Consider the following 27288-nt stretch of genomic DNA (forward strand, 5'->3'; position numbering starts at 1 on the left):
TCACTCAGACTCCTAACTAGACACAGAAAGAAAAGAATCAGAAACACCAGTAGCACTTTTTATGGTGCCATTTTTATGGGGCTGTTGAAAATTTTAAAAATTGTATCTTGTGAGCTTATCTGAAATTTGATGAAGAAGATGATGATGATGATGATGTTGATTGAGAGTAATGACAATAGCTAGCACTTACTGTTTACTACATTCAAGGCACTGTGCTAAGTACTTTAAAATGATTCTCTCACTTGATCCTCACAACAACCTTGAGAAATTGGTGCTGTTATTAGTCCCATTTTATAAATGAGGAAACTGCAACCAAACAGAGGTTAAGTGACTGGTTCAAGGTCAACCAGCTAGGAAATTTCTGAGGTTATATTTAAACTCAAGCCTTTCTGACAGATCCAACTACCTACATGCTATCCAGAAAAATCAAACATTTCCATCTTCAGATGATCATATTTAATCATTCAATAACCATGTATTAAGCACTTCTTTTGTACCAAGTATTGTCTGAGATGCTGGAGAAACAAAGGGAAAAAAATCTCTCATCTCAAGGAGTTTACATTCTAATAGAAGAGAAAAGTAAACAGTTATATATATGGCACATATAGACCAGCTGGAATATTTGGACAGTATTTTGTGATTTTTTTAAGACATGGAACTGATAAAAAGAAGTATTGAGACATAAAAAAAGATATGAAAATGTATTATCATTTGATCCTCACAAATCTGTGAAAAAGGAAGGGAACACCTTATCTTTATTATAGACATAAGAAGACTGGAACTCATAGCTAGTGTGTATGGTGGGTTTAGAAACAAGATTATTCTGATTCTAAATAGAGCACTCTAGTCACAAAACAATGAACACAGTGCTCATATGCATACATACATATACACACAGTGTGGTATAATAAAAACCTTGAAAAAGTTGCTTTGTATAAATATTTTTATCTGAATTATGTATGTACTTAGGAATGTATTCTACTTTGAAACCAACCTACCTGTTTACCATGGGCACAATCTAAAAAGTTTAATGGTCACATATAAAGTCTCCTTAGTAATAGAACAGCAAATGTCACTAAATGGAGCATACCTGGTGATACCACAACTGCATATAAAAACCCAAAGAGACAAAGAAAGAGGAAAAGGTTCCATATTGAAAAAATTCTTTATAGCAGCCCTTTTTGTCTTTCTGGTGTCAAAGAACTGAAAATAAATTTGGTGTTAGTCAATCAAGGAATGGCTCAAAAAAAAACTGTGGCAAATGAACATAATAGAATATTATTGTGCTATAAAAAAAATAAAGAAAATGAGAGGCAGAAAGAACTGAGACTATTTGTATAAAGTGATGTAGAGTTCAATGAACATAACCAGAAAATAACTTTGACAGACTTAAAAATTCTGATGACTCCAGAAAACTCTTGAAAAAGAGGTGATGATCTGAGGCACAGAATAAGACACACATTATTTGGAGACAACCAATGTGTGAATTTCTTTTACTTGACTATACTGCTTACAAGGGAGTATGAACTAATATGGTGGAGTACCAAGAGTTTGAGGGGAATGTTAGTGATATGAAAAGAAATGAACATCAGTAAAAATTTTAAAAGATTCACACAGGAGATGGAACTAAGACAGTAGAGTACATGCTAGTACCCACTGAACTCTACTAATATTCCCTTATAAACAACTTTAAAATAATGCCTCAAATCAAATTTTGGAGTAGCAGAGTCAACAAAAGGTAAGAGGGAGATATTTTTTTTCAGGCTAAGACAATTTAGGAGGTCCTTAGGAAAGGTCTGTAACACTGGGGTCAGAGCAGGAATGAAGCATGGCAGGAGCATCAGTGGTGGACCTTTCAAGAAGCCACAACAGCAGCAGCAGCAGATGTTTGGAAGCCTTCAGCCAAGAGATAGTTATGGGGTTGGAAAACTAGTTGGATAAAGATTACAGGGGATATTTTGCTAGCTCTGGTGCATTTGGCACTGACTGACAAATCTACTGCCTATAAGCAATTCTGGGTCAGCTTGAAGGCAGAGAAAAGTGCTTGTGATTGGTCACAAGGGAGTAGGAGCCCTCTTCACAGTTTCAGGATCAAGAGGAGCAATAGCACTTGCAGGTGTAGGAGACCAGAAGCCCTTCCTGGGTAAAGAACAGAACACAGGCCAGGAGAACAGTAACCTTACCATAGCACTGCAAATTTGCAAATTCCGAAAACTAGCTCTGAAAACAGCAGCATGAAAAAGTCTGAAGCTTGGCACAGTCCCTCCTAACCTCTAGGTTAGCACAGTCAATTTGAACAGAAGCTCCAAAGTGAAGAAACAGACTGAGAAAATGAGCAAACAAACAAATAACAAAAAAGAATTTGACCATAAAAAGCTACTATGATGGCAGGAAAGACTAATACATAAACTTAGAAGACAACAATGTATAAACACCTACAAACAAAGCCTCAAAGAAAAATGCTAACTAGACCCAAGGCCAGCAAAAATTCCTAGATAAGTGAAAGAGATAAGAGAAGTATTAGGAAAACTAGGAAAATAAATCACAGTGATGCAAGAAAATTATGAAAAGAGAATTAACAGCTTGTTAAAAGAGGCACAAGAAATCCTAAAGAAAGTAATACCTAGAAAAAAGCACAAAACAGAATTGGTCTAAGGGAGGAGACACAAAACTTCACAGAAGTACAATTTGCCAAAAGGAAAAAGATACAAAAGCTAACTGAATAAAATAATTTCTTAAGTATTAAAATTGGGCAAGTGGAAGGTGATAACTCTGTGAGACTTTAAGAAACAATAAAACAAAGTCAAAAGAATGGAAACAATAGAAAAAAATGTGAAATAGCTCCCTACAGAACAAAGAGTGATAGTTTAAGAATTACTGCACTAAAAGTTGAAACGGGTATGGGAGAAAATATGGGAGAGAGCAGATTGGAGGTGGGGATATCATGTGGGACTGCTGTTTTGGGGGGATGGGTGGGGAAAAAACGGGGAGAAAATTTGTAACTCAAAATCTGGCGGAAACGAATGATGTAAATCAGAAGTTAATAAAGCATTAAAAATATAATTAGAAAAAAAAGAATTACTGCACTATCTAAAAACCACAATTGGAAAAAAAGAGCCTAGATATCATATTTCAAGAAATTACTAAGAAAAATTGCCCTGATATCTTAGATCTAGACAATAAGATAGAAATTGAAAGAATCCACCAATTACCTCCTGAAAGAGATCCCAAAATACAAACTCCCAAGAATATTATAGGCAAATTTCAGAGCTCCTAGATGAAGGAGAAAATATTGCAAGCAGTTAGAATGAAATTCTTTAAATACCTTAGAACAACAGTCAGGATCACACAAGATTTAGCAGCTTCTACTTTAAAGAAGTAGAGAGTTTGGAATATGATATTCTGTAAGACAACGAAACTAGGATTACAACCAAAAATAACTCACCCAATAAAGCTAAGTATAATTCTTCAGGAGGAAAAATGGATATTTAATGCAATAGAGGACTTTTGAGAATTCCTGATGAAAACACCAGAACTGAATAGAAAATTTGACATTCAAATACAAGGCCCAAGAGAATTATAGAATAGTAAACATGAAAGAGTAATCAATCTTAAGGGACTCTATAAATTTAAACTATTTATACTCCTATATGGGAAGAAGACATATATAACTCCTAAGAACTTCATTATTATTAGGGCAGTTAAAAGAAGTATAGATAAGCAGAGGGTGTGAATGTGAGTTGATTATGTAGGGATGATTACATGTGTGTGTGTGTGTGCATGTGCATATGTATATGTAGGGATAAGAAATAGGGATGAACTAGAGGAAGGGAAAAGGTAGAGATAAAATAGGGAAAACTGTCTCATATAAAACAGACTTGCAAAGAAGAGATTTTATAGCACTGGAAAAATGGAGAGGGGTGGCAGGCAATGTTTGGACCTCTCTCTTATCAGAATTGGTTCAAAGAGGAAAGCATATAAATATATACATACATATGTATATATGTACACACATACACACACACACAAAGTCAATTGAGAATAGAAAGCTATCTTACCCAATAGGGAAATAGGAGGGGAAAGTGATAAAGAGATATGGGGGGGGGGGGAGAGAAAACAAAAGAGAGGGCAGACTAAGGGAGGCAGTGGTCAGAAGCAAAGCAGATTTTTAAGGAGGAACAGGATAAAAAGAGGGGGTTAAAGATAAACACAAGCAAAGAGGATGAAGGGAAATATATAGTGAATAATTATAACTGTGAATGTGAATGGAATGAGTTAACCCATAAAATGAAAGCAGACATCAGAACAGAATAGAAACAAGCATCCAACAATACATTGTTTACAAAAGACACACTTGAAAGAAAAAGACATACACACAAAGAGATAAAATAAAGGTCTGGAGCAGAATCTATAGTGGTTCAGTTAAAGTAAAAAAAGGCCATGGCAGCAATCATGATCTCAGAAAAAGCAAAAGCCAAAATAGACTTAAAGAGATAATCAAGGAAACCATATTTTGCAAAAAGGTACCATAGATAATGAAGTGACATAAAAATATTTTACAGTCAGTTTCTCTTATAAAGACCTCATTTCTCAAATATATAGGGAACTGAGTATAAAATATAAAAATAAGAGCCATTCACCAGTAGATAAATGGCCAAGGGATACGAACAGGCATTTTTCAGGTGAAGAAATCAAAGCTCTCTATAATCATACAAAAAAATGCCCTAAATAACTATTGTTTAGAGAAAAGCAAATTAAAAGAACTCTGAAGTACCAACTCATACCTATCAGAAATGAAAAATGCTAGAGTAGATCAGAGAATATAGGTACATTAATGAATTGTTGGTAGAGTAGTGAACTAATCCAACTATTTGGAGAACAATCTGGAACTATGCCCAAAGCATTATAAAGCTGTGCATATTCTTTGATCTAGCACAAGGAGATCTCACAAGGAGATCAAAGAAAAAGGAAAAGGACTTATATAGACAAAAATAGTTTACAGCTCTTTTTGTGGTGGCATAGAAATGAAAATTGAAAGGATGTTCATCGGTTTGGGAATGGCTGCCTAGGTTGAGGTATATTATTGTAATGGAGTACTATCAGAAATGATGAGGAGGGTCTTTTCAGAAAACCATGGCAAGACCCATATAAATTGAGGGAATGAGAAAAACTAGGAGATCATTGTACACAGTAACAGCAATATTGTAATGATGATCAACTGTGAAAGGCTTGGCTATTTTGATATATACAATGATCCAAGACAATTACACAGGAGTCATGAAGAAAAAATGCTATCCATCTGCAGAGAGAGAACTGATGAACTCTGAGTACAAACTTAAGCATAATTTTTCTCACATTTTTTTGCTTTATTTTGCAATATGGCTAACATGGAAATATGTTTTGCATGATTTCACATGTATAATTGATATCATATTGTTTGCCTTCTCAGTGGGCAATGAAGGGTTGGGAGGGAGAAAGAGGAGTGAAAAGAATATTAAATAAATAACATTTTTAAAAATTCACATAAAAGAGTAGAAGGAAGTTCAGAAGGAAATACAGATAGGCAGGGTAGTTTATTATTGTGTTAAATTAATATGTACCTCTTAAAATGCAAACTATATAGTTCACAGTTTCTCATACAACCTCTTTTCATGTTCTTTGTATATTAAAATATCCATGTTTGCTGATGTCTATAATTTTTAAAAAATCATTTAATTAAGAAAAAAATAAAGTTCCTGAATAGAGCACCAGCCCTGGAATCAGGAGGACCTGAGTTCAAATCTGGCCTCAGACACAACACAAAAAGTAGCTGTGTGACCTTGGGCAAGTCACTTAAACCCAACTGCCCTCCGAAAAGCAAAAAAATAAAATAAAGTTCTCTTAGTGAGTCATGGAGTACAAAGGGGATCATGACATAAAAAGAGAATATCTGAGAGGATTTGTCTGCTCATCCCTAAAAACAGAAAAAAGCCCACATTTTTCATATGTTATGAAATGATCAGGAATTGTAGTGGCAGAAGTGGGGAGAAATTGTCTTTAAGAACATTCTGAACCTTCTGAGAATGTGTCAAGAATCAGACCAGACAAGGGAAGGATAAACCTTTTGACAACATATTTTGGACAGGCAATCAAAAAGTCAGTTAAACCAGGATACTAGCAATTTCTCCAACTTGAAATCTCATCTCTCACCTCCATATTGTTGTCCATTGCCTGGAATGCATTTATTCCTCACCTTTACCTTTCAGTACCTCTATCATCCCTCAGGTTTCACTTCCCCTAAGAAGCTTCCTCTGATTTCTCAGCTCTACCCCAGTCTGGTATTCTCTCCTTCACCCAATTGCCATGTATTATACAGGGTGTCCCAAAAGTGATAGTGCATTTTAAAGTTACTTAAGTTTAATAGCTTAAAATTACACTAAGACTTTTGGGACACCTTGATTTTATCTGAAGCATCTAATATTCCCCCAGAAGAAAGAAAGCCCCTTGAAGGTTGTGACTATTTCAATTTTATCTATATATCTCAAGGACCAAGCACAACGCCTTGAATATAGTAAGAGCTTAGTAGTTGTTAAATTATATTGAAATACAATAAATTTATGTAAGAATCATCATAAAAATCAAAATATCTTGATGTCTGGGAACTCATTATATCCCACTGACCAGTCTGCCATGTATGGCAAACAAGTACTTTGGACAAAAATTTCATAAACTTTCCTCAATCTTCCCTATAAAGAGGTTGACAAATTTGTACCTAACAGTCTCCCAATGGCTATGCCTCTTTTAAAAGGTTCTCTAAGAAGACTAAATTTACACAGTTCCTAAAGCAAAACATCATTATTAGTTTGAGAGACTGAAAAATACAGAATGAGTTAAACCCTTACCTACAACGAAAAGGTAAAAAATTAAAGAAAAACATCAACAAATTCCTCAAAATCCTTCCATTTCTCTTTCAAGTGTAGGTGCCCAATGATTAGGACATAAGTTTAAAAGCCTTATTCTTACTATTTGCCATGAATGGATATAAGAAAGGAGCGATGAGTAGAAGATACAAAAAGGTAAATTGAGGCTTGATATAAGAAAAAAGGAACCTGGGGTAGCCAGGTAGCACAGCAAGTAAGAGCACCGGCTCCAGTGTGGGGATGACCTGGAGATCGAATCTGGGCTCAGACACTTAGCACCCACCAAAAACACCTGGCCGTGTAACCTTGAGCAAGTTACTTAACCCCAATTGCTTAGGGGCGGCCAGGTGGCTCAGCAAGTAAGAGCACCGGCTCCAGTGTCAGGATGACCTGGGGATCAAATCTGGGCTCAGATACTTAGCACCACACCCAGAAATAACTGGTTGTGTAATCTTGAGCAAGTTACTTAACCCCAATTGCTTTAAAAAAAAAAAAAAGAAAAAAAAGGAACCTTCTCAATAAACAGTGCTACATAAAATCATAACAGGCTATTTAAGAAAGTAATAGGCTTCCCCTTATTAGAAGTCTTCCAGAAAAAAGTGGGATGACCACTTCTTGAGTATGTTGTAGACCGTACTCTTTTTGGGGTACAGGTTAGGCTAGATGACCACTGACGTCCCTTCCAACTCTGAAATTCTGTTTCATTGTAATTTAGTCTTCAAAAACTAACCTTTTTTTTCTTTTCCTTTTTTTTTTTCTGATTGGGTCTTCTGCTCTTGGGTGGACCTTAATATCTGAAACACTCTTTCCTCATCTCTGTCTCCCAGCTTCCCTGGCTTCTTCAAGTTCCAACTAAAGCCCTACCTTCTTCAAGATGCCTTTCCCACTCTTCCCTAGGTTTAATGCCTTCACTCTAAGACTACTCACACTGTACCCTGTATATATCTTGCTCGTACATAATTATTTATATGTTGTTTCTCTCATTAGATGGTGAGTTCCCTAAGAGCAGGGGGCCATGTTTTGCCTTTCTTTGTGTCTCCTATGCTAAGCATAGTGTTAACTCAGCACAGTAGGTGTTTAATAACTGCTTTTTGATTGACCATCTCTTCCTCTGTAAAATAGGGATAATAAAAGCATTTACTTTCCACAATTTTCACAATGATCAAATGCAAGGATATATGTAAAGTGTTTTTCAAACCTCAAAATGATGGTTAGCTATACTATTATTCACATATACGGGAGCATTTGCTATTCCTATATATGTTTGTCCAAATTAGACAGGACCTCCAGATTCAATTGTTCTGATTTTCTACTGCTTTCCTTCTCAGAAAACACCAAAAGGAACATCAGTACAGTTGAAAGGACAAAGCATCATTTTCATAATTGTCCCTGAGGCTGTTTCTAAAAAAAAAATTTTTAAAAGCACAACATAGTGAAGTATAGCTAAAAATTAAAGAAATTTATCTGGTTAACTAACTCCTCCATGCCCACTTAAAAAACTATCCCTCAATACCTGGATATACTGAATTCTCTCTATTCTCTGTAAAAAAAAAATTACCCATATTCTATCTACATCAAATCTTGCTTTCAAATTTTCACTGATGTTTTCATTTGATTGACTCAAGTAACTTTGACATAAATAAGAGCTGTGTTTATTCTAGATCTATAAAAACTATAAGAATGTTTAACCCAAACAATCTGCCTCCTCAACCACCCATCTGGAAGATATAGACCAAGAAATGATTTATTTTCCTGTCCTAGAGAAATGGCAGGTATTTTGCATTAATTTGAAAAATAATATCATCTTTCCCTAGTATGAAGTAAGCATATAAAAGTGGGAGGGAACAAACATTAGTAAGAGACTAAGGCATTGTGCTAAGCACTTTAGAAATATTACCTCATTTGATAATTTGATTTCTAAAGAATTATAGGGGCAGCTAGGTGGCACAGTGAGCAGAGCACTGGCCCTAGACTCAGGAGGACCTGAGTTCAAATCTAATCTCAGACACTTGGCACTTACTAGCTATGTGGCCTTGGGCAAGTCACTTAACCCCAACTGCCTTGTCTTCCCCCCTCCAAAAAAAATTATAAGCAGAAAAGCATAAGAATGGGGTAACAGAAATAACAACACTGGAATGGGAGTCTGAGCCCTAGATGTGAGTCTTCATTCTGAAAATTGCTAGCTGAGCAAATGACTTTATCTCTCCCAGTCTTAATTTCCTAATCTATAAAATGAGAATATTTGCACTAATTTGTTATGAGGAAAACGTTCTGTAAAATATCAAGTAATCTATCATCATCAAGTCATTACATTCTCTAGATTCTGATCCTTAACAAGTTTGGTTTACTTGTTTTGTTTCAAATGTTCTAATTCCTAGAACAGAAGCATTCAGAAATACAAAAAGACCTCCTGAAAGTCAAATATAAATTCCTCTGATCTATCTTTTATTTCCTGCCAATAGAAGTATTTGTTTTTATCCTCATGGATAATCTAGAGTTGACTGTCCCAACCTGGGCTGGTAATTTCTGGTTTTATATGAAACATATAATTGGCATGAATTGACACATCTTTAAAATTGGATATAGAAACAGTTCCACCTTGCACATGCCATCATAAACCCACAAACAATTCTCTTCACTCATGTGAATAATCTAGGGTTGGCGTTTTTTGAAAGTGGGGTCTTCAGTCTCAGGTCTGAATTGTTCAGGAAATTTTGTAAATTCTACTTTTTTATTCACAACACAGTTTGAAAGAGACTTATAGTATAAATGACAAACCCCTGAACATGAGATGTTTTATAAGAAAGATAAAGGATAAAGAAACGTAGGATGAGCCTGCATGACCATGGTATTTTCAATGAGCCTGGTAATAGAAATTGGTAAAGCAATATATTTCCTTTTGAAAATCTGGCCATTTGGTATTTACCTATACTTTCCCCTTTCTCTGAATATCTCTTCAGACAGAAATTTAAAATGGACCTATGAAGTAATTCCAGGTCAAGATTGATTTTCTATTTTTAACAGCTTGGCTGGTGAGTATAACAATGTTCAGGCAATCCTTAGGGCTTGTTGCTGTGGTCTCATCAGTAAAGCTACTCTTCATTTCCTCTTTAACAAATAAGCACAGAATCATAGAACTCCAAAGTTGGAATGCCAGACATCATCTAATCTAGATATTACCCTTAATGTATACCATGTCCAAAGCATTCCCATCTAAAATGGTCATTGACCCTCCCTTTAAAGGCCTTTAGTGATGGGGAACTCACAAAGTAGAGAAAACTCATTTTATATTTCATAGCCCTATATTTTCCCCAGAATTTATTTATTTATTTTTAGTTTTCAACATTCATTTCCACAAGATTTTGAGTTCCAAATTTCCTCCCCATCTCTCTCCTACTTCCCCCCCCCACCTCAAGATGGCAAGTATACTGATTACCCCTTCACCCAGTCTGCCCTCTCTTCTATCCTCCTTATTCCCCCTCCCCTTACCCTTTTCCCCATTAGTTTCTTGTTGGGTCAGATGGATTTCTATACTCCATTGCCTCTATATCTTATTTCCTAGTAGCATATAAAAATAATTTTTTAACATTTGCTTTTAAAACTTTAAGTTCCAGATTCTCTCCCTTCTTCCCTCCACACCTACTCCCATTGAGAAGAAAAGCAAATCAATATAGGTTATACATGTGCAGTTATGCAAAAAAATTTACATAGTAGTCATATTGTGAAAGACTAATTATATTTCCCTCTATTCTATCCCATGTCCCATTTATTCTATTTTCTCCTTTGACCCTGTCCCTTTTCAAAAACGTTTACCTCTGACAACCCCCTCTCCTAATCTGCCTTCCCTTCTGTCATCCCCCCCCCCAATTCCCTTCCCCTCTACTTTCTTGTATGGTAAGATACCCAATTGAGTGTGTATGTTATTCCCTCCTTAAGCCAAATCCAATGAGAGTAAGGTCGACTCATTCCCTTTCACCTCCCTGCTCTTCCCCTCCATTATAACAGCTTTCTTTTGTATGTTTTATGTGAGATAATTTGTTCTATCTCTCCCTTTCTCCTCCCAATATATTCCTCTCTCACCTCTTAATTTTATTTTTAGATATCATCCCTTCATATTCAACTCACACCGTGCCCTGTGTCTATGTATACATACACACACACACACACACACATATATATACATATACATACCTACATATATCCACTTCAACTACCCTAATACTGAGAAAAGTCTTATGAATAACAAATATCGTCTCTCCATGGAGGAATGTAAACAGCTAAACTATGATTTCTTTCCTGTTTACCTTGATTCTTGTATTTGAAAGTCAAATTTTCTCTTTAGGTTTGGTCTATTCATCAAGAATGCTTGAAAGTCCTCTATTTCATTGAATATCCATATTTTCTCTTGAAGTATTATACTCAGTTTTGCTGGTAGGTGATTCTCGGTTTTAATCCTAGCTCCTTTGACCTCGGGAATATCATATTCCAAGCCTTCAATCCCTTAATATAGAAAATGCTAGATCTTGTGATATCCTGTATTTCTACAATATTCAAATTGTTTGCTTCTGACTGCTTATAATATTTTCTCCTTTACCTGGGAACTCTGGAATTTGACTATAATATTCCTGTAAGTTTTCTTTTGGGCATCTTTTTCAAGAGGCAATCAGTGAATTCTTTTAATTTCTATTTTACCCTATGGTTCTAGAATATAAGGGCAGTCAGGTAGAACAAGAATTTTAAAATTATCTCTCCTGGATCTGTTTTCCAGTTCTGTTGTTTTTCTGATGAAATATTTCACATTGCCTTCTATTTTTTCATTCTTTTGGATATGTTTTTTTTATAATATCTTGATTTCTCATGAAGTTATTGGCTTTCATTTGCTCCATTCTAATTTTGAAGGAATTATTTTCTTCAGTGAGCTTTTGGGCCTCCTTTGCCATTTGGCCAATTCTACTTTTTAAGGCATTCTTCTCCTCATTAGTTTTTTGGACCTCTTTTGCCATTTGAGTTAGTCTATTTTTTACAGTGCTATTTTCTTCAGTATTTTTTATTTTTGGCTTCCTTTAGTAAGTCATTGACTTGTTTTTCATGGTTTTCTTTCATCTCTCATTTCTCTTCCCAATTTTTCCTTTACTTCTCTTACTTGGTTTTCAAAATCCTTTTTGAGCTCCTCCATGGCCTGCAATTAATTTATATTTTTCTTGGAAGCTTTTTTTTTTTGTTTTTGCTTTTTGGAGGAAATGATAGGTAGGGTAGTTGGGGTTAAGTGACTTGCCCAAGGTCATACAGCTAGTAAGTCTTAAGTACCTGAGGCCAGATTTCAACTCAGGTCCTCCTGACTCCAGGGCCTATTCACCGGCCACCTAGCGCGCCCCCCCCCCCCCCCCCCCACACACACTTTTTTTTCTTGGAGGTTTTTAATGTAAGAGTTTTGACTTTGTTGTCTTCTTCTGATTCTATGTTTTAATCTTCTTTGTCACCAAAAAAAGATTCTAGAGTCTTATTCTTTTTCCTCTATTTGCTCATTTTCTCAGTCAATTTCTTGACTTTTGAGCTCTTTGCCCAGGTAGAACTCTGCTTCCAGAGTGAAGAGTGCTCTGTCCCAAATTTCTGGGGTTTTGCCCAACTGTTGTCAGAGTTAACTGTGAGGAGGACTCCTTTTCTACAGCCACCACAAGCTCTGTCTTGCCAGCACTCCTCCTCACCCCAGTACCGCCACCCAAGACTGCGACACAGATCCAAGTAGGGCAAAGCAAGAGAATCCTGCCTCAGTGCCAGTAAAGAGATTCCTGCAATTGCTCTCTGATCAGTCCCTTGATCCCCTTACCATCTGTAAGCCTGGAGTTCCAGAAGCAGTGACTTCTGCTGCTGCTGCTGCCACCTCCACCACCCTAGGGCTAGAGCCAGACCACCTTCTTCTCTCACCCAGGTCCAACAGAGTTTCCCCACTGACCTTTTAATTTATCTTTGGCATTTGTGGGTTGAAAAGTCAGGAAACTGCCACAGCTGTCAGTTCAGTCCCCTGAGGTCTCCTCTGGCCTGATATGTGCCAGCATGGCCCAAAGAGGACTGCACTCTGCTCACAGCCTGGTTCAATAGTCTCTTCCTATTGTCCTGCCAGGTTATCTTCAGATGGAGATGTGCTTCCCTCTGTTATTTTGTGGGTTCTGTAGCTCTAAAATTTGTTTAGAGTCATTTTTTACAGATATTTGGAGAGTATTGAGGGAAGAGCTCAAGCAAGTTCCTAATTTTACTCCACCATCTTGGCTCCCAATAGCCTTAATTACTAGGCAGTTTTTTGTTTTCCCTTTCATTAAGTCAGAAATTTGTCCCTGTAATTTTCACATATTAGTCCTAGTAGTATTCTCCAAAGTCAACCAGAATAAGTCTTCTGTGTAAAAACTGTTCAGACACTGAATAAAGAAATTTTGCATCATTCCACCTTCTTCCTCAGTCTTCAATTCTCCAGATTTAGCATCTCTCCAGTTCAGTCAGCCAATCCAGATATAACAGTTTCAAGCTGCCTCACCAATTTGCTTATCATCCTCTGGATCATTCAAGTGAATGATCTGGATATTTAGGTGAAAATGTAGAAAAAAGTATTTATTATTAAGCACCAAATTCCTTATTTAATAGATATAGGAGGAGCTTGCAATTATTAATTTACAAAGTTAATTTCAAGGACATGAGTTTTATCCGGGACTGAATTTACAAGTTGAAATACTTTACGAATTATGTAGTCTTCTAGAAATACCATCACTCTAGTCATTCTCAGAAGTATTATGCATAATCTACTTAAATGGACCTTGTTATCTTAATGTTAAAGCCATTAGGTTAAAAGGGACTTGCAACAGTAATAACAAATATGATACATTTCTTGGATGGTATCAACTGCTGTAGTTCAAAATAACATATATCCTTATAGCATCTGTAACATGCTGAAAGATAAAATTAGCTTTAGGCTAATTTTGTGCTTGCTTTTCAATGAGACATTTCTCACATCTAATAAGTGACCTTGTACAAATATTAGGCTAATGGCTTTTATATGCATATACCTCTCTTTATTTCATTCATAAAACACTATACAAATATTATACATCTGAATTTGCAGGTACACTATTGCTTGCCATAGAAGTTGTTCAGATATGTCAATCTAGAGTATAATATTTTAATTACAGAGTTCATCCAGTTATTGGATGACCCAATTATGCTGTTAAAACATCTAAAGAAAATAATTTCTACATCAAGCAATGCAAAGCAATTATTGTTAATCCCAATTGCAAAATTTTTTTTTTAAAGTAATGCTTTATGCAGTAACATTTTAAAGAGGTTCCTTGGATTACCTTATTTATTTATTTATTTCAATGCAGGTGTTCAAAATTTGGTTCTCATAAGAAACTGATATAAAAGGAAAACATTCTCTGGAATCAGAAAGAAGGTGGGGAAATATATATGTTATACTTTCACATGTCTTTATATAATATTTATTTTCTTTCTTAAAGTTCCTAGGCTAGAACCTCTGAGGTGGCATCATACTTTTCACAATAACCCATTTTTATTTTCAATTACGCTTTTTAAATTTTATAAGCTTAAAGACAAAAGAAAAAATAGCTTCTACTATGTGCTTATCTGCCCATCCATGTATATTTATATACCCAGACCATTTAATATATGCAAGACCAATAGAGATTTCATATTTTCTATAGAGACTTCTACATTACATATTTAGATATACATCCCTATTTTATCCCCCCCCAGACCAATCTTACCACTTTTACCAAGATTTCTAAAACTAAGTATTTAGGAATCTGGACAAATAAACTTACTTATAACTGAGGCTTGAATAAAAATGTCTTGGGATATTATATAGGAAATTAGTTTAATGGCCTAATTTATTCATAATTATTATTACAATTAGTAGGTGCTAGGATACCCTCTAGTGGGGCAGGCAGGTCATACCTCTGGTAATAAGTTTCGATAGCCTCCACAGTATGATGTTTAGCATGTGTTCTCTTTATGTGTTTCTGAAACAAAACAAAAAGAAATTTTTATGTTGTCTTAAATTCAAGTTGGGAAGAACATGCTTACTGATAACCCATCCCGACACACTAAGAGTAATAGTTTGGGGAGCTTGGTAGTTGCAATTGGTCTTTTTTTTTTCCCTTAAGGTTCTATGAACCAAGGCATTTTTGTCTCTATCTCTTGGCAGGTACGTCTCCAGACTCTACCAGAGTATACTATATATGTAAAAGCCAGAAGGGTCATAGTAATTGAATCTAAATAAGTTTGCTTAGGGTTGCAGAGGGCAAAGAAGAACTTGTTCCCTCTTCCAACCCTTGTATTAATTTCCCCTCAATCCAATTCCATCCAAGTCCTCTAGACTCGAGTTTTACAATCTGATTGCCATTTTTAACGGGGAAGAACATTGCTTAAAAACAACTTATTTGAAAACTACAAAAAGTAATTCCATAGAGACTTGCCACTTGACTGACACCTGTCATCTCATGATAAATGACTCCATTTTCTGCCTCTCTTGCCTTCTGCCACTCCAGCAATGGTCATTTATCATCATCTCTGTCAGCAATGGAAAGCAGCCCTGACAGTGCAAGTCAGCAAACATTTAGCACATGGAACCACGCAACACAGGGAAATTATTATTGTCAGAATAATAATGGTTTAGCATAATTTATTACAGGTCCACCAAATAAGCAAAGGCTAGATGTTATTAGACAGATGGATGGGTAGGCTTGGCAGGCATCCACTGAGACTCAGGCGGCGCTTGATGTGGAAAAGAGAACATCCTCCAACCCAATCAGAAAGCTGGCAGTTCAATTACAAAGAAATAAAGGGACATTCATCATTCAATTAGGCACCTGTCAACCCTCACAAAGGAGAAAACTTCTAACCTGGTACTCCTGGGAGAAGATGCTCAGCAGAGTGGACTGCGATTGACTGGAACAAATAAAAGAAGGACAAAGTTAATTACTGGAGTGCACTGCAAAGAAACAAAAGGGAAAAGAGCTTCAAACGTAGGCCTGCTGCCCTGTAATCTAACAGAACATGAAAACAAGTGTGGAAAAGTTGTTCCAGATGAACACCTCAGACAAAGGCTTCCTGCTGCTAGGTCAAGGAGAGAGAAAAAGGCAAAGAGGGAAAATACAGCTAGTTTCAAAGCCAACAAGCATATTGTTTGGGTTGGTTTTTTTTTTCTTCTTTCTCTGTGATTTTTGTATTTGTTTCTGCTTTAGAACCCACCCAAGACATCTACAAAGCATGTAGTAGTGTTAAAAGGGACCCCCAAGAAACAAAAACAAACTACACTTCTATTAATAATTGACGGGACTCAATTGTATTAGTGGTTGGGAACATGCCGTTTGTTCATTGGTAACATATTGAAATTCATTTTGTTAGTAGCCAGGGAACCTCTTCAGGAGCTGTCTAGAATTCAGGAGAGAAACTTAGCTCTCCGTTAGAAGCAGCATATGGGACCACTGGAACATTCCCACTGAAACTGATGTGCTTTGAAAATAGAAACTTTCACAGCAGGAAGCTGAGACTCCCAGGAGTCGGTCATTTCCAAAGGCTGCCATAAGCCTCATTCATCTCAGACTGCACTCAATGTCAAACACCTGGCAGGGAAGCAACCTGGAAAACATTCTTCCCAAGTGGGAATTTTTCTCTCTGAATTGTTAACATTTAGAAATGGGACAAGATTTCTTTTTTTTTCCTCCCTCTCTAAAAGGCAATCAATACTCCACTGCTACTGCTTCCAATTGTCCTCAGTGGATGTATCTACCTCATTGCATGTTGACTACAATTAATTACTTCTGATATATTTTCCTACCAGAAGCAACTTGAACAAATTACAGTGCAAATAAATCGACTTTTATGGTACAGCAAAGCACTATGAATAATTAAAATTTTGTTTTTTAAGAAAGCAACTTCTTTTAAAGCTCATCACAGATAATTTTGTGATTAAGAAACAAAAGTGATTGGAGCCATACTTCTTTACCAACTAACATAATGAATTATGTATTGTGTGTATGTGTTCTTTTAAAATGAACACACCTCAAAAAAAATGATCACACCTTGCATGACATCAAGGATCTGGCTTCAAGGCTGTCTACAGTGCCAGTTGGTATAAAAACAACAAAGTAATCACAATTGCCTAGCAAAAAAGCAAGGCAAACCAGAGCACCACTGAGGGGATAGCTGAACAATCCTAAACTAATTAGGCACTATTAAGTGCAAATTCATAAAAGACATTAAACAATTCTTTCTCTTCAAAAAGACAATTGTATGTCCTCAAACCATCCTAAATATCCTGTTTAACTCATATCCACAGGCTCATATAGATACCCTATGAATTTATGCCTAAATAATAGGAAAATTAAGGTAAAACCGTTCTGACCTATAGAGTAAAATAAAGCAGTCAGCTAGGTATTTGTGATGAATAACCCTCCCCATGACATGTATATTCTTGAATATCCATTTTTACTGTAGACAGAATGACAACTTCTATGAACTGTATGTAAATGAATGTGCTTGTAAATGTTCATTTGTAATGGAAAGGTTAGCAGCCAAGAGACTGGATGGAAATAAGCTAAACAATGGAGAAAAAGAAAAGTTGTGGGTGTCCAGAGTGGGCTTGCACATGTGTGTATGGTGAAGGGGCCTGAGGCAAACAGTTAAACAGCTGAAGAAAAGTATCAGTGAAGAAAGAAGTGATTAGAAATGAGAAATTAGAACAAGGTTTAGGCAAAGGGAAAAACTGTAGACAAGGCTAACAAATATGAACCAGAAAATTCCAAGGACTACTCTGACAAAATACTAAGCTTTTTGACTCCTTCAAAGCTATGAAGATACATTAGAATTGTCCAAGACAGTCAAGGAGGAAGGAGCAAAGAACTATATTTTAGTAAGCTTGATCCATAAAAGTATAAGAAGAGAAATGAAATGTCTTTCCATCAAAATGATACCTACTTCAGCAGTGGTGTTGGTACATTTTCACAACTACTTTTCCAGAAAACAAACAACCCCCCCCCCCCCCCAAATCCACAAAATGCTTTTAGGTTTAAACTGCATTGTTATTTTATTAATCAATTTCTTAAGTCAGACCAAATTTTTTTTTAAAGAAATAAATCAAGCCTTGAGTGGTAGCATTTGCTGATTGCCAAGGTGTAAATACCATCAAAAATTTAACAATTGACTCACTAGCTGGTATGAGGAGCCTCCAGCATATCCCTGGATTGACTATTGCACCACCAGGCACAGAGTTTTTCAAATATAGGAACAATTTCTCTTTGCTTTGGAAACCTCTCTCTGATATTCTCATAGAAGTCAAAAGGAAATCATGACTTGAAAATAATACAAATTCTGTCTTCATGAATGGCTTTTCTTTATTTAAAAAAAAAAGAAATATATTTTTATGTCACTTTCATTTCCACATATAGCCCAAAATTCCTGTCCTTGAAAGTAACTATGAAAATTAATCACATAATCCTTTCAATCTGTTAATGTAAATAATGTAAATCTGCTTAATGTAAATAAATACCCCTTTCTCTAATTTTTCCCTTAGCAGCCAAGCTCCTTCCTTATCCAAGGAAGTCATCTCTTATAACAAAAAATGGTTCAGCAAAACTAACGATCAACCAAGTATGAGGGTATATAAAATGTTCCATCAGATTATTTCCAATTACTGCAAAAAAAGAAGGAAAGTATATATTTCCACATCTTTTCCAAAACCAAGCTAGGTCATTATAATTACTTTATGTTTAGTTTTGTTCATTTCTTCTTCCCATGTACATTGTTGTATATATTGTTTTCTTCTGGTTCTACCCATTTTTACCTCTGTATCAATTCATAAGACTTCTCAAGCTTTTCTAAATTCTTCATAATTTTTTTTCTTATGGTAGAGTAATATTTATTTTTACTTATGTACCACAATTTATTCATGTTCCCATATGTGACTTTCAAGGAACACATCTAATAGGTAAAGTAAGCTCATGCTGTATTTGAGTATGGGCATAAAACAGGATTATTGTGGGAACTCTACAGCAAGCAAAGCCATATGGTGAGGTTCTGACATAGAAGTTGGTGGCATGTGCAGCTCGTCATACTAAACCCTCATTCAGCTCCTCCCTTTTCTTGACTCCATGCAATAGATGGAGACTATTTCTCAACTTTCATCAAAGTAAAAACCTTCTAAATGACATGTAGGGATAAAAGTATTGAGTAGTGACTGTTCACTATCAAACCAACTACTCATTAAATGCAAATTGATTTACTTGGAGGAGAGCAGATAACTTGTGATGTTATACATTTCTTCCAAGAGAAGCAGTTACTTTGCTGGTCTCTAATTAATTAATTTTCCTAGCAGACTAAAGACATGAGCAGCTATTAGAATTCTACTGTATGACACAAACACTTATGTCAAATATCCCTACTTGAACATTTGTCCAAAGTTGTATTTGTGAAGGACTTTAGTACTAAGTTATTAGTCAACCTGGAACTAAGTTTGTAATTCATTCTCAAGGAAACAGAAGCATCAAAAAGTTAAATGACAACCAAATTTCCCTTTTATGTTAACTGTACCTGCAATTTCTGAGAGCTACTGTTAAAGATACTCCCTCTAATTGTGCAGTATCAGCAAGTGACCTGGAGAACAGAAGGGTAGTTCAGTGACTTGTCCAAGGTCATATAACTAGAATGTGTAAGAGGAAGGACTTGACTATAGGCTACATCAATTTACTTTCTCTTTTATCTGTGTATAAAACAATGAAGTTATGGATATGGATTGCATATCTGTCTTGGTACAGTTTCCAGACTAAGGAACTTTCCATATCAATAAAGTCATGTGTCCCCCCCCCAAAAAAAATTAATAAAAATTTTAAATTTGATCTGAAAGATGATATCATAATGAATAAAAAAACATGATAATGAATAAAAATAATAGTGCAAAATGTACACTCTTCTCCATAGTAAGTGATATTGGGGCTATCTCTGAAGGTCATGATCTATGATGATGAGCTACTCATTTCTGGCTGTTCTCCCTCTGTCTTGAAGTTAGCATGATATTTTTATTCAAAAACTGAAATTAAAAGTCAGTAGGGTAGAGTGCCCTTGACTTTGGGCACAAAAGGCATAAGTAGAAGAACATGTCTTGTAGGAATTACCTGGCAAAAAAAAAAAAACATTAAAAAAGACAATCAAGGAAGCAAATGTAAAGGCTAACATGGTAAGATCTTCTGAGATGCTATACCAAATCCTGTGTGACATTCATAAAAACTGTCACCATGATATAAAAAAGTAAAATATAAGTGTTAAGAAAATTTTCCTTATTCATACTAAATAACAGATAAAGGTGACATGGGGTGGGGTGGGGGAAAGCATCAATCCAAAAGAATCATAATACTTTTCTGTCAGCTATAACTAAAATAGAGAAAGGGAAACTTACCTACTATATAATTATTACTTTTAAATGAGATAGTTAAAAAAATTGAAATTAATCTAATCAAGATAGTAATACACTAAAGTACATAATTGCATAAAATAAATAATAAATACTATAATATATAAAATAAATACTATTCTATTAAATATATAAATATGTAAATAATGCAGTAAATAAATAATATAATGAAGAATATATTTAGTAAATAAAAAAACTCTCAGAAATGAGTGATGATGCCTCAAAAATAAGAAAGAGGGAAAAATTGGAAAGGTAGTATAGACTGTATAGGGCACTCTTGTAAATATCAAATGGAATTCCCATTCCTATTCCTACAGAGTATTCTAACCTGATCCAACTGATTCTAGAGTAAACTTAAAGAAATTATTTGGGAAAGGATATTTACTTATAGAAGCAAAAGCTTAATTTGAAAAAAAAAACTTTAAAATGTCAGGAGCACAAGAACTGCTGAGTTCCTCTGACAGATCTTGATTTAACTTTCCTACAAAAAGGATTAGATGCTAAAAAAAAATCTCATTTTCCTTAACTTTAACACTATTCATCCTAATTCTCCAACCCATGGCTCAGAGGCCCTCATCAAGGAAAAGAATTTCTTACTCTCCTCAGTCCTTATGACTTCAATAGAAAAGAGACGGAAGAATGTCACCATGTCCAGATTACAAAGGGAGAGCTAGACAGCCTCTTTAGCATTTAGTTTACATGAACCATAAAAAATAAGGAAGACCTAAATGTCCTTTTAATAATGAGGAGCTTTTGTCTTTCTCTACCAAAGATTCAATAACAAAACAATTGACAATTCTTTGTGGAAGAATAGAACGGTGAGGGAGGAAAGCATACCTTTTTAAGTTCTTACCTGCTGTAGCAGTCATACATTACAAAAAGTAAATAATAACATCAGGATCAAAATATGTGGAATATTGTACCTGGAAGGATACTTAAGGATGATGTAGCTCAGAGAACTTATCAAAGGTCACACAGGTAAGAAGTAAAATGATGAGATTCAAACTCAGTGCTTCTAATGCTGTATCCAATGTTCTTCCCACTTTATCTAGTTGCTTCTCTATGCCTCTATTCTATACCTAATCTGTTACAGAACACTTGAAATCTTCTATCATTAAAATAGCAAAACTTTTTTTTTAATGGAAGGGCCCAAATTCCATGTTGTTTTAAAATCTTCAATTTAAATTCTAGATCTAAAGATGCATATTCACTTCACAGAACACCAACTCATTTATATTGCAATAAGAGAGTATCACAGGATTTAGAGCTGAAAGATTTAGAGTTGAATGAAGGTAAAAAGTGAAGTCACTTGTTCTGACCCATTCTGGTATTTAGTAGCAAAGTGAAAATTCAAATCATAAACTGAGCTCAAATTCGGTGCTCTTTTCACTGTCCTTTGTATTACTTAAAAAATGTCTTAAGGTAAGTATGTTCTTAGAGTGAATAGTTTAAAACACTTTGTATTTTGTTGTTTTTCAGTCATTTCAGTCATGTCCAACTATTCACAACTCCATTTGGGCTTTTATTGGTAAAGATACTGAACTGATTTGTCATTTCCTTCTCCAGCTAATTTTGCAGATGAGAAAACTGAAGCAAACAGGGTTAAGTGACTTGCCCAGGGTCACACAGCTAGTATCTGAGGTTGGATTGAACTCAGGTTTTCTTGACTTCAGGCCCAGTTCTCTCTCTGCTGTACTACCAAGCTGCCTTTGTATTTGCCTATATATTTATAGGTTGGACTCAGTCCATGAGAATGTAAGATGCTTTAGTGTAGAGGGTAAAGGGGAGGCACCTAAGAGAGATCATCTGATCTGTGTTCTTCATTTTATAGATGAAGAAATGGAGGTGCTGGGAGGAAAAGTGACATGTGCTTTATTTCTGTCTCTGTATCTCTTTCCAGTATCTAGCACTGTGCTTGCATATAATAGTTGCTGAATAAAAATCTATTGAATTAAGTGGCACATGTGTGTATATATGTATAAATACATTATATATATATATATTTATATCTTCAATAATTTATTCCTTCAAGAAATATTTATAGTCATTTCAACTCATCCAGTAGTTAGCATCGTGTCCTAGATTCAAGGCTTAGAATTAGTCATATCTATGTTCAAATCCCATATCTGGCACTTAATTATATATTTAACCTTGAACAAATCACTTCACTTCAATGAACCTCAGGCAACTCCTTTAGTAGAAAATATCTACTAAGTCACAGACATGACTGCTTTTTAAGCATTTGCTCTAAGGAAACTTGAGAAGCTTGTATGAACTTATTCAGAGTGAAGAGCAGAACCAGGAGAACAATTTATATAATTACAATATTAAAAAACAACAACAACAAACTCTGAAGACTTAAAAACTCTGATCAATGCTATAACCAATCATGATTCTGTCAGTCACGATTCTAGACCACCAATGGTAAAGAATGCAATTTCTCCTAACAGTGAGGTGATGAAATAAACACCCATATTTGGACATAGCCAATGTGAGAATTAATTTTGTCTGACTATGAATTTGCTACAAGGACTTTGGATTTTGTTTTCATTTTTGCACAGGGAGAAAAAGTAGGTGGAAGTGACAGAGAAAAATCGATGCTTTATAACTGGAAAATTATTTTTAAAAATATCTACTCAGAAAATGTGTATTCCCATTCTACCTTTACCACTACCTAGCTATATCACCTTAGACATATCACTTATTCTCTATATCTCAATTTCTTCATCTGTAAAATAAAAGTAACAGACTAGATGATCTTTTAGGTACCTCCCAGCTCCAAAACTCTATTTTATTCCGTTTCTTGATTTCATTAGTTATAAGTTCCTATTCTCCCACTTTTAATTAAATTTAGGTATCAGCTCTTCAGAGGAAATCATACATATAAATCAAATAAAGAAAGCACTAATCTAGCTGACAGATACTTAATTTCTCTTGCAAGCCTAGACTTTTATCTCCCAAATGATTCTAGTAACTTCAACTCAATATAACTATTATGCATATTTGCACAAAATGTTTACCTTTAATCTTTTAAATTTTATAAACCAAGTGCTTTCTTAAACAGTGATTTCATCTAATTTCTTCTTTGATAGGTGAATAAATTTACATTATAAAAAATCCTATCATTTTTCACATTTCCAGTCTAATTTATTTGAATAACACCATCAAAACAAAATACAGATTTAAAGAAAGGAATGACAAAAAGTTTTCATGTCATATGAAAACAGTTTTTGATAACAGCATTAACAAATTACAACTGAAGATTATATTGTGTTTACTTTTGAGGTGTTCATATTTCACACAAACCAAACAGAACAGATCCAGGACTAGCAACCTCACTATGGCAGAAGTTCAGTTGTGTGTATGTGTGTGTGTGTGTGTGTGTTTGTTTGTGTGTGTGTATTATGGACATTGACACTCTGATGATGCTTTGGACTTCTAAACATATTTGTAACTGCATAAAATAAAATACATAGGACTACATAGAAAGCTGACTATACTGAAATTTGTTGTTCAATTGTTTCAGTTGGGTCCCACTCTTAATGGTCCCATTAGGGGTTTTTTCGGAAAAGATACTGGAGTGACTGGTATACCATTTCCTTCTCCAGCTCATTTTACAAAAAAGGGAACTGAAGCAAACAAGTTTGTGACTTGCCCAGAGTCACACAGCTAGTAAGTGTCTGAGGCTGGACATGAACTCAGGAAGATGAGCCTTCCTCACTCCAGGCCTGGCATGCTATATACTGCACCACATTGTTGTTGAAAATTTTAGGTCACTGAACGCAGATAAAGAATGTTTTAGGGTAATCCCCACTTCTGTTATAGGGTTAGTTTCTATATAGAATTATATAAATCACATATATTCCTATATACAGGAAGCCGATAGAGTTTTGACTTATTACATGTACCTCACAGACTTATTATAGAGGTTAAGTGACTTGCCTCATGCTACCTGAGTAGTGATGGCAGAGGTGAGAATGAACCCAGGTCTACCAACTCCTAAGCCAATGTTAATTCTACTGTACCACACTACCTCAAATTCAGCTGATTGCAAGGCTAAAATGTTGGTAAGATAGAGTAAAGGAAAAGAGTTTGGTGTAGTGAGTTTGAAAAAGATAAATGGAATAGCCAGTAACATCGATGTTTATTTAAGTCTATAAAACTAGAGGGGTTAAGAAAGAGAAAGGAGAGAAAGAAAAGAGGTTTCTCAAGTTTAATTTATAAACTAGGGTAGAGGCTCAGTTAACTGATTAATGAATGAGAAAGACTGTGCATTTCTACTAATTTATTAGGAAATATTGGAACATATTTGTTGATTGCCTTAAAAATTAGGATGAAAATCAATAAGGAAATGATCCAGTAGAAGTTAGAGAGATAAGCATCCCACTACATGTGGGATCATATCTTATACTTGTTACACAGATACAAAATGTGAATATATGAAAGTTAAATAAAATAAACACAAAGGAATTTGCAGTTGGAGCAATAGCAGCTGGGAAAATCAGGAAAGAAAAGAAAAAAGTAGGTAAGAGATGGCAATTTAGTTGAGCTTGTAGAGAAATCTTTTTAAATAAAGTTGGAAAGTATGGGTTGTAGAAAACACATAATATAGCTATATGGTAATAACTTCATGGAATTTGGAAAAAATATTTGTAACATGCTTCTCTGATAAAGGTCTCATTATCAAGATATTTAGAGAATGGATCCAAATTTACAAGAATGAGATCCATTCCCCAATTGATAAACTATTGAAGAATATGAATGGGCAAGTCTTAAGGAAAGAAACTTGAGCTATTTATAGCCATTTGGGAAAAAAAAGGTTCAAAGGTCTTCCTTCAAATCCATTGAATTGGTAAGGCTGACAAAAAAAGAAAATGTGAAATTCTGTAGGGGCTGCAGGAAAACAGGTGCATCAATGCACTGTTGGCAGAGCATTGACTTGATTCAACTGCTCTGGAAACAATATTGAACTATGCTCCAAAATCCACTAAACTGTGTTTAACCTGGTTTTCACACAAGAATACCATTACTAAGGCCTATCAAAGAAAGAAGAAAGAATTCTACATTCCCAAAAAGTACTCGTGCGAGTTCTTTTTGTAGGGCAAATAACTTTGGAAGGAAACAGGGTACTCATCAACTGGAAATGACAGAATACATTATGGAATAGGAATGTACTGGAATACTACTATGCCGTGATATTAATCGATAGTAATAGAGAGACCTGGGAAGACTTGGATGAACTAATGAAGTTAAATGATCAGAACCATGATAAGAATTTATACTATGTTGTCAAAATTGTGAAAATGAAAAATCTGAAAGATTGAAAAAATATGATCAACACAATAATCAGTCAGGATTCCAGAAGTCCTGTGATAAAAACTGCTATCCACTTTCCAATGGACAGGTGACAGAATAATATGAAAAATAAGAGTTACATTTCTTTTTATGTGGCCATTATGGGAGCCTGTTTTACCTTTCAATGCTTAGATGATACAAGGGTTTTGCATTTTCCCACCTTTTCACATACCAGGTAGGCGAAAGGGAGAAAACATTCAAACATTAATTTACATTAAAAAATAATTTAAAAAAAGTACCTTCATAACAGTGGCATACCTCATCAATTAGCAATATATATATATATATAGACATATGTATCTATATGAAGATATATATAGCGATAGAAAGATAGATATCTTTGCATCAATTTATCTCTGATAAGAATCTGAAATCCAAAAAATACAGGCAATTCAAAGAAAAATATGAGCCACCCCTTAATAGATCCATGGTCAAGTTATAGTAATCAATAGCTCTCAAAAGAAAAAAAAATGTAGACTATTAGAAACTGTGTATAAGAATGTTCTAAATCACTAATAAGAAAAAAATAAATCTTTTTTTTTTTTTTTACCAGAAAGTTTGTAAAGATGACAAAAGAGAAAGAGTCAACACAGTGGGTGGATAGCTTATTATTAAACTGTTGATGCAATCAAACATTCTGGAAAAAATCTGGAATTATGTAAATCATGTATCTAAAATATTTATTTGTACCATATGACCCAGAGCTTTCTCAACTAGGTATATACTCCAAAAAGGTCAAAGACCAAAATAAAATGTACCATATATGCTAAAATATTCAAAACAACATTTTCCGTAGTAGGAAAAATTTGGAAATGTGTGGTGGGGGAGAGGGGGATCCTACATTGGAAAATGACTAAGCAAACTGATACATGAATGGAATGGAATGCTCCTATATATTAAGAAACTATGAATATTGAGGTCATATTGGAGCTTATCTTTTTACAAAATGTGAAGTGTTGGTAGTGTTGGTCCAATTCTAATTTCTCCTACACTGCAACTGTCCAATTTTCCCAGCAGCTTTTGTCAAATAGTGAGTTCTTATCCCAGTGGTTAGAGTCTCTGTGTTTCCCAATTAAAGGTGAAGAATGAAACATATATAGTTTTGTATGCTCCCACTGAGAGAATGTGTTTTGCTTGATTGTGTATATTGTTATAAGAAATTAGTTTTTGGGGGCAGCCAGGTGGCTCAGCGAGTAAGAGCACCTGCCCCAGTGTCGCAATGACCTGGGGGATCGAATCCGGGCTCAGATACTTAGCACCACACCCAGAAATAACTGGCCGTGTAACCTTGAGCAAGTTGCTTAACCCCAATTGCTTAAAAAAAAAAAGAAATTAGTTTTTGTTTTCTATCTTCAATGGGGTGGCCAGGAGGAGTAAGAGTTTGTTTGTTTGTTTGTTTGTTTTTTAAAGCAATTGGGATAAAGTAACTTGCTCAAGGTTACACGGCCAGTTATTATTATTTTTGTGTGGGTGCTGAGTATCAGAGGCCTGAACCGATCCCAGGTCTCCTGACACTGGTGCCGCTCTATTACTCACTGTGCCACCTGGCCACCCCTAAGCAAT

At 35.1% G+C, this 27288-nt stretch overlaps 1 protein-coding gene across 7 annotated transcripts in view; it reads right to left on the reverse strand.

Annotated features, from left to right (window-relative positions):
* The window catches only part of CDIN1 (CDAN1 interacting nuclease 1), a 274152-nt gene that overhangs the window by 192275 nt on the left and 54589 nt on the right, over positions 1 to 27288 (reverse strand). For 5 of the 7 annotated variants that reach the window (XM_069097632.1, XM_069097633.1, XM_069097639.1 and 2 more), the window contains exons 2-3: positions 15806 to 15851; positions 14859 to 14923 (exon numbers count right to left, since the gene is read on the reverse strand). The exons of the other annotated variants lie outside the window; for them this stretch is intronic. In XM_069097632.1, the coding sequence (XP_068953733.1) occupies positions 14859 to 14923; positions 15806 to 15851 (111 nt within the window). The remainder of the gene's footprint in view (positions 1 to 14858; positions 14924 to 15805; positions 15852 to 27288) is intronic. 7 annotated transcript variants of the gene reach the window in all.

This window comes from Petaurus breviceps, unplaced genomic scaffold (genome assembly GCF_028583685.1).
Source record: "Petaurus breviceps papuanus isolate PSGF00001 unplaced genomic scaffold, PetGlider_PUasm1.0 37, whole genome shotgun sequence".
NCBI lineage: Eukaryota > Metazoa > Chordata > Mammalia > Diprotodontia > Petauridae > Petaurus > Petaurus breviceps.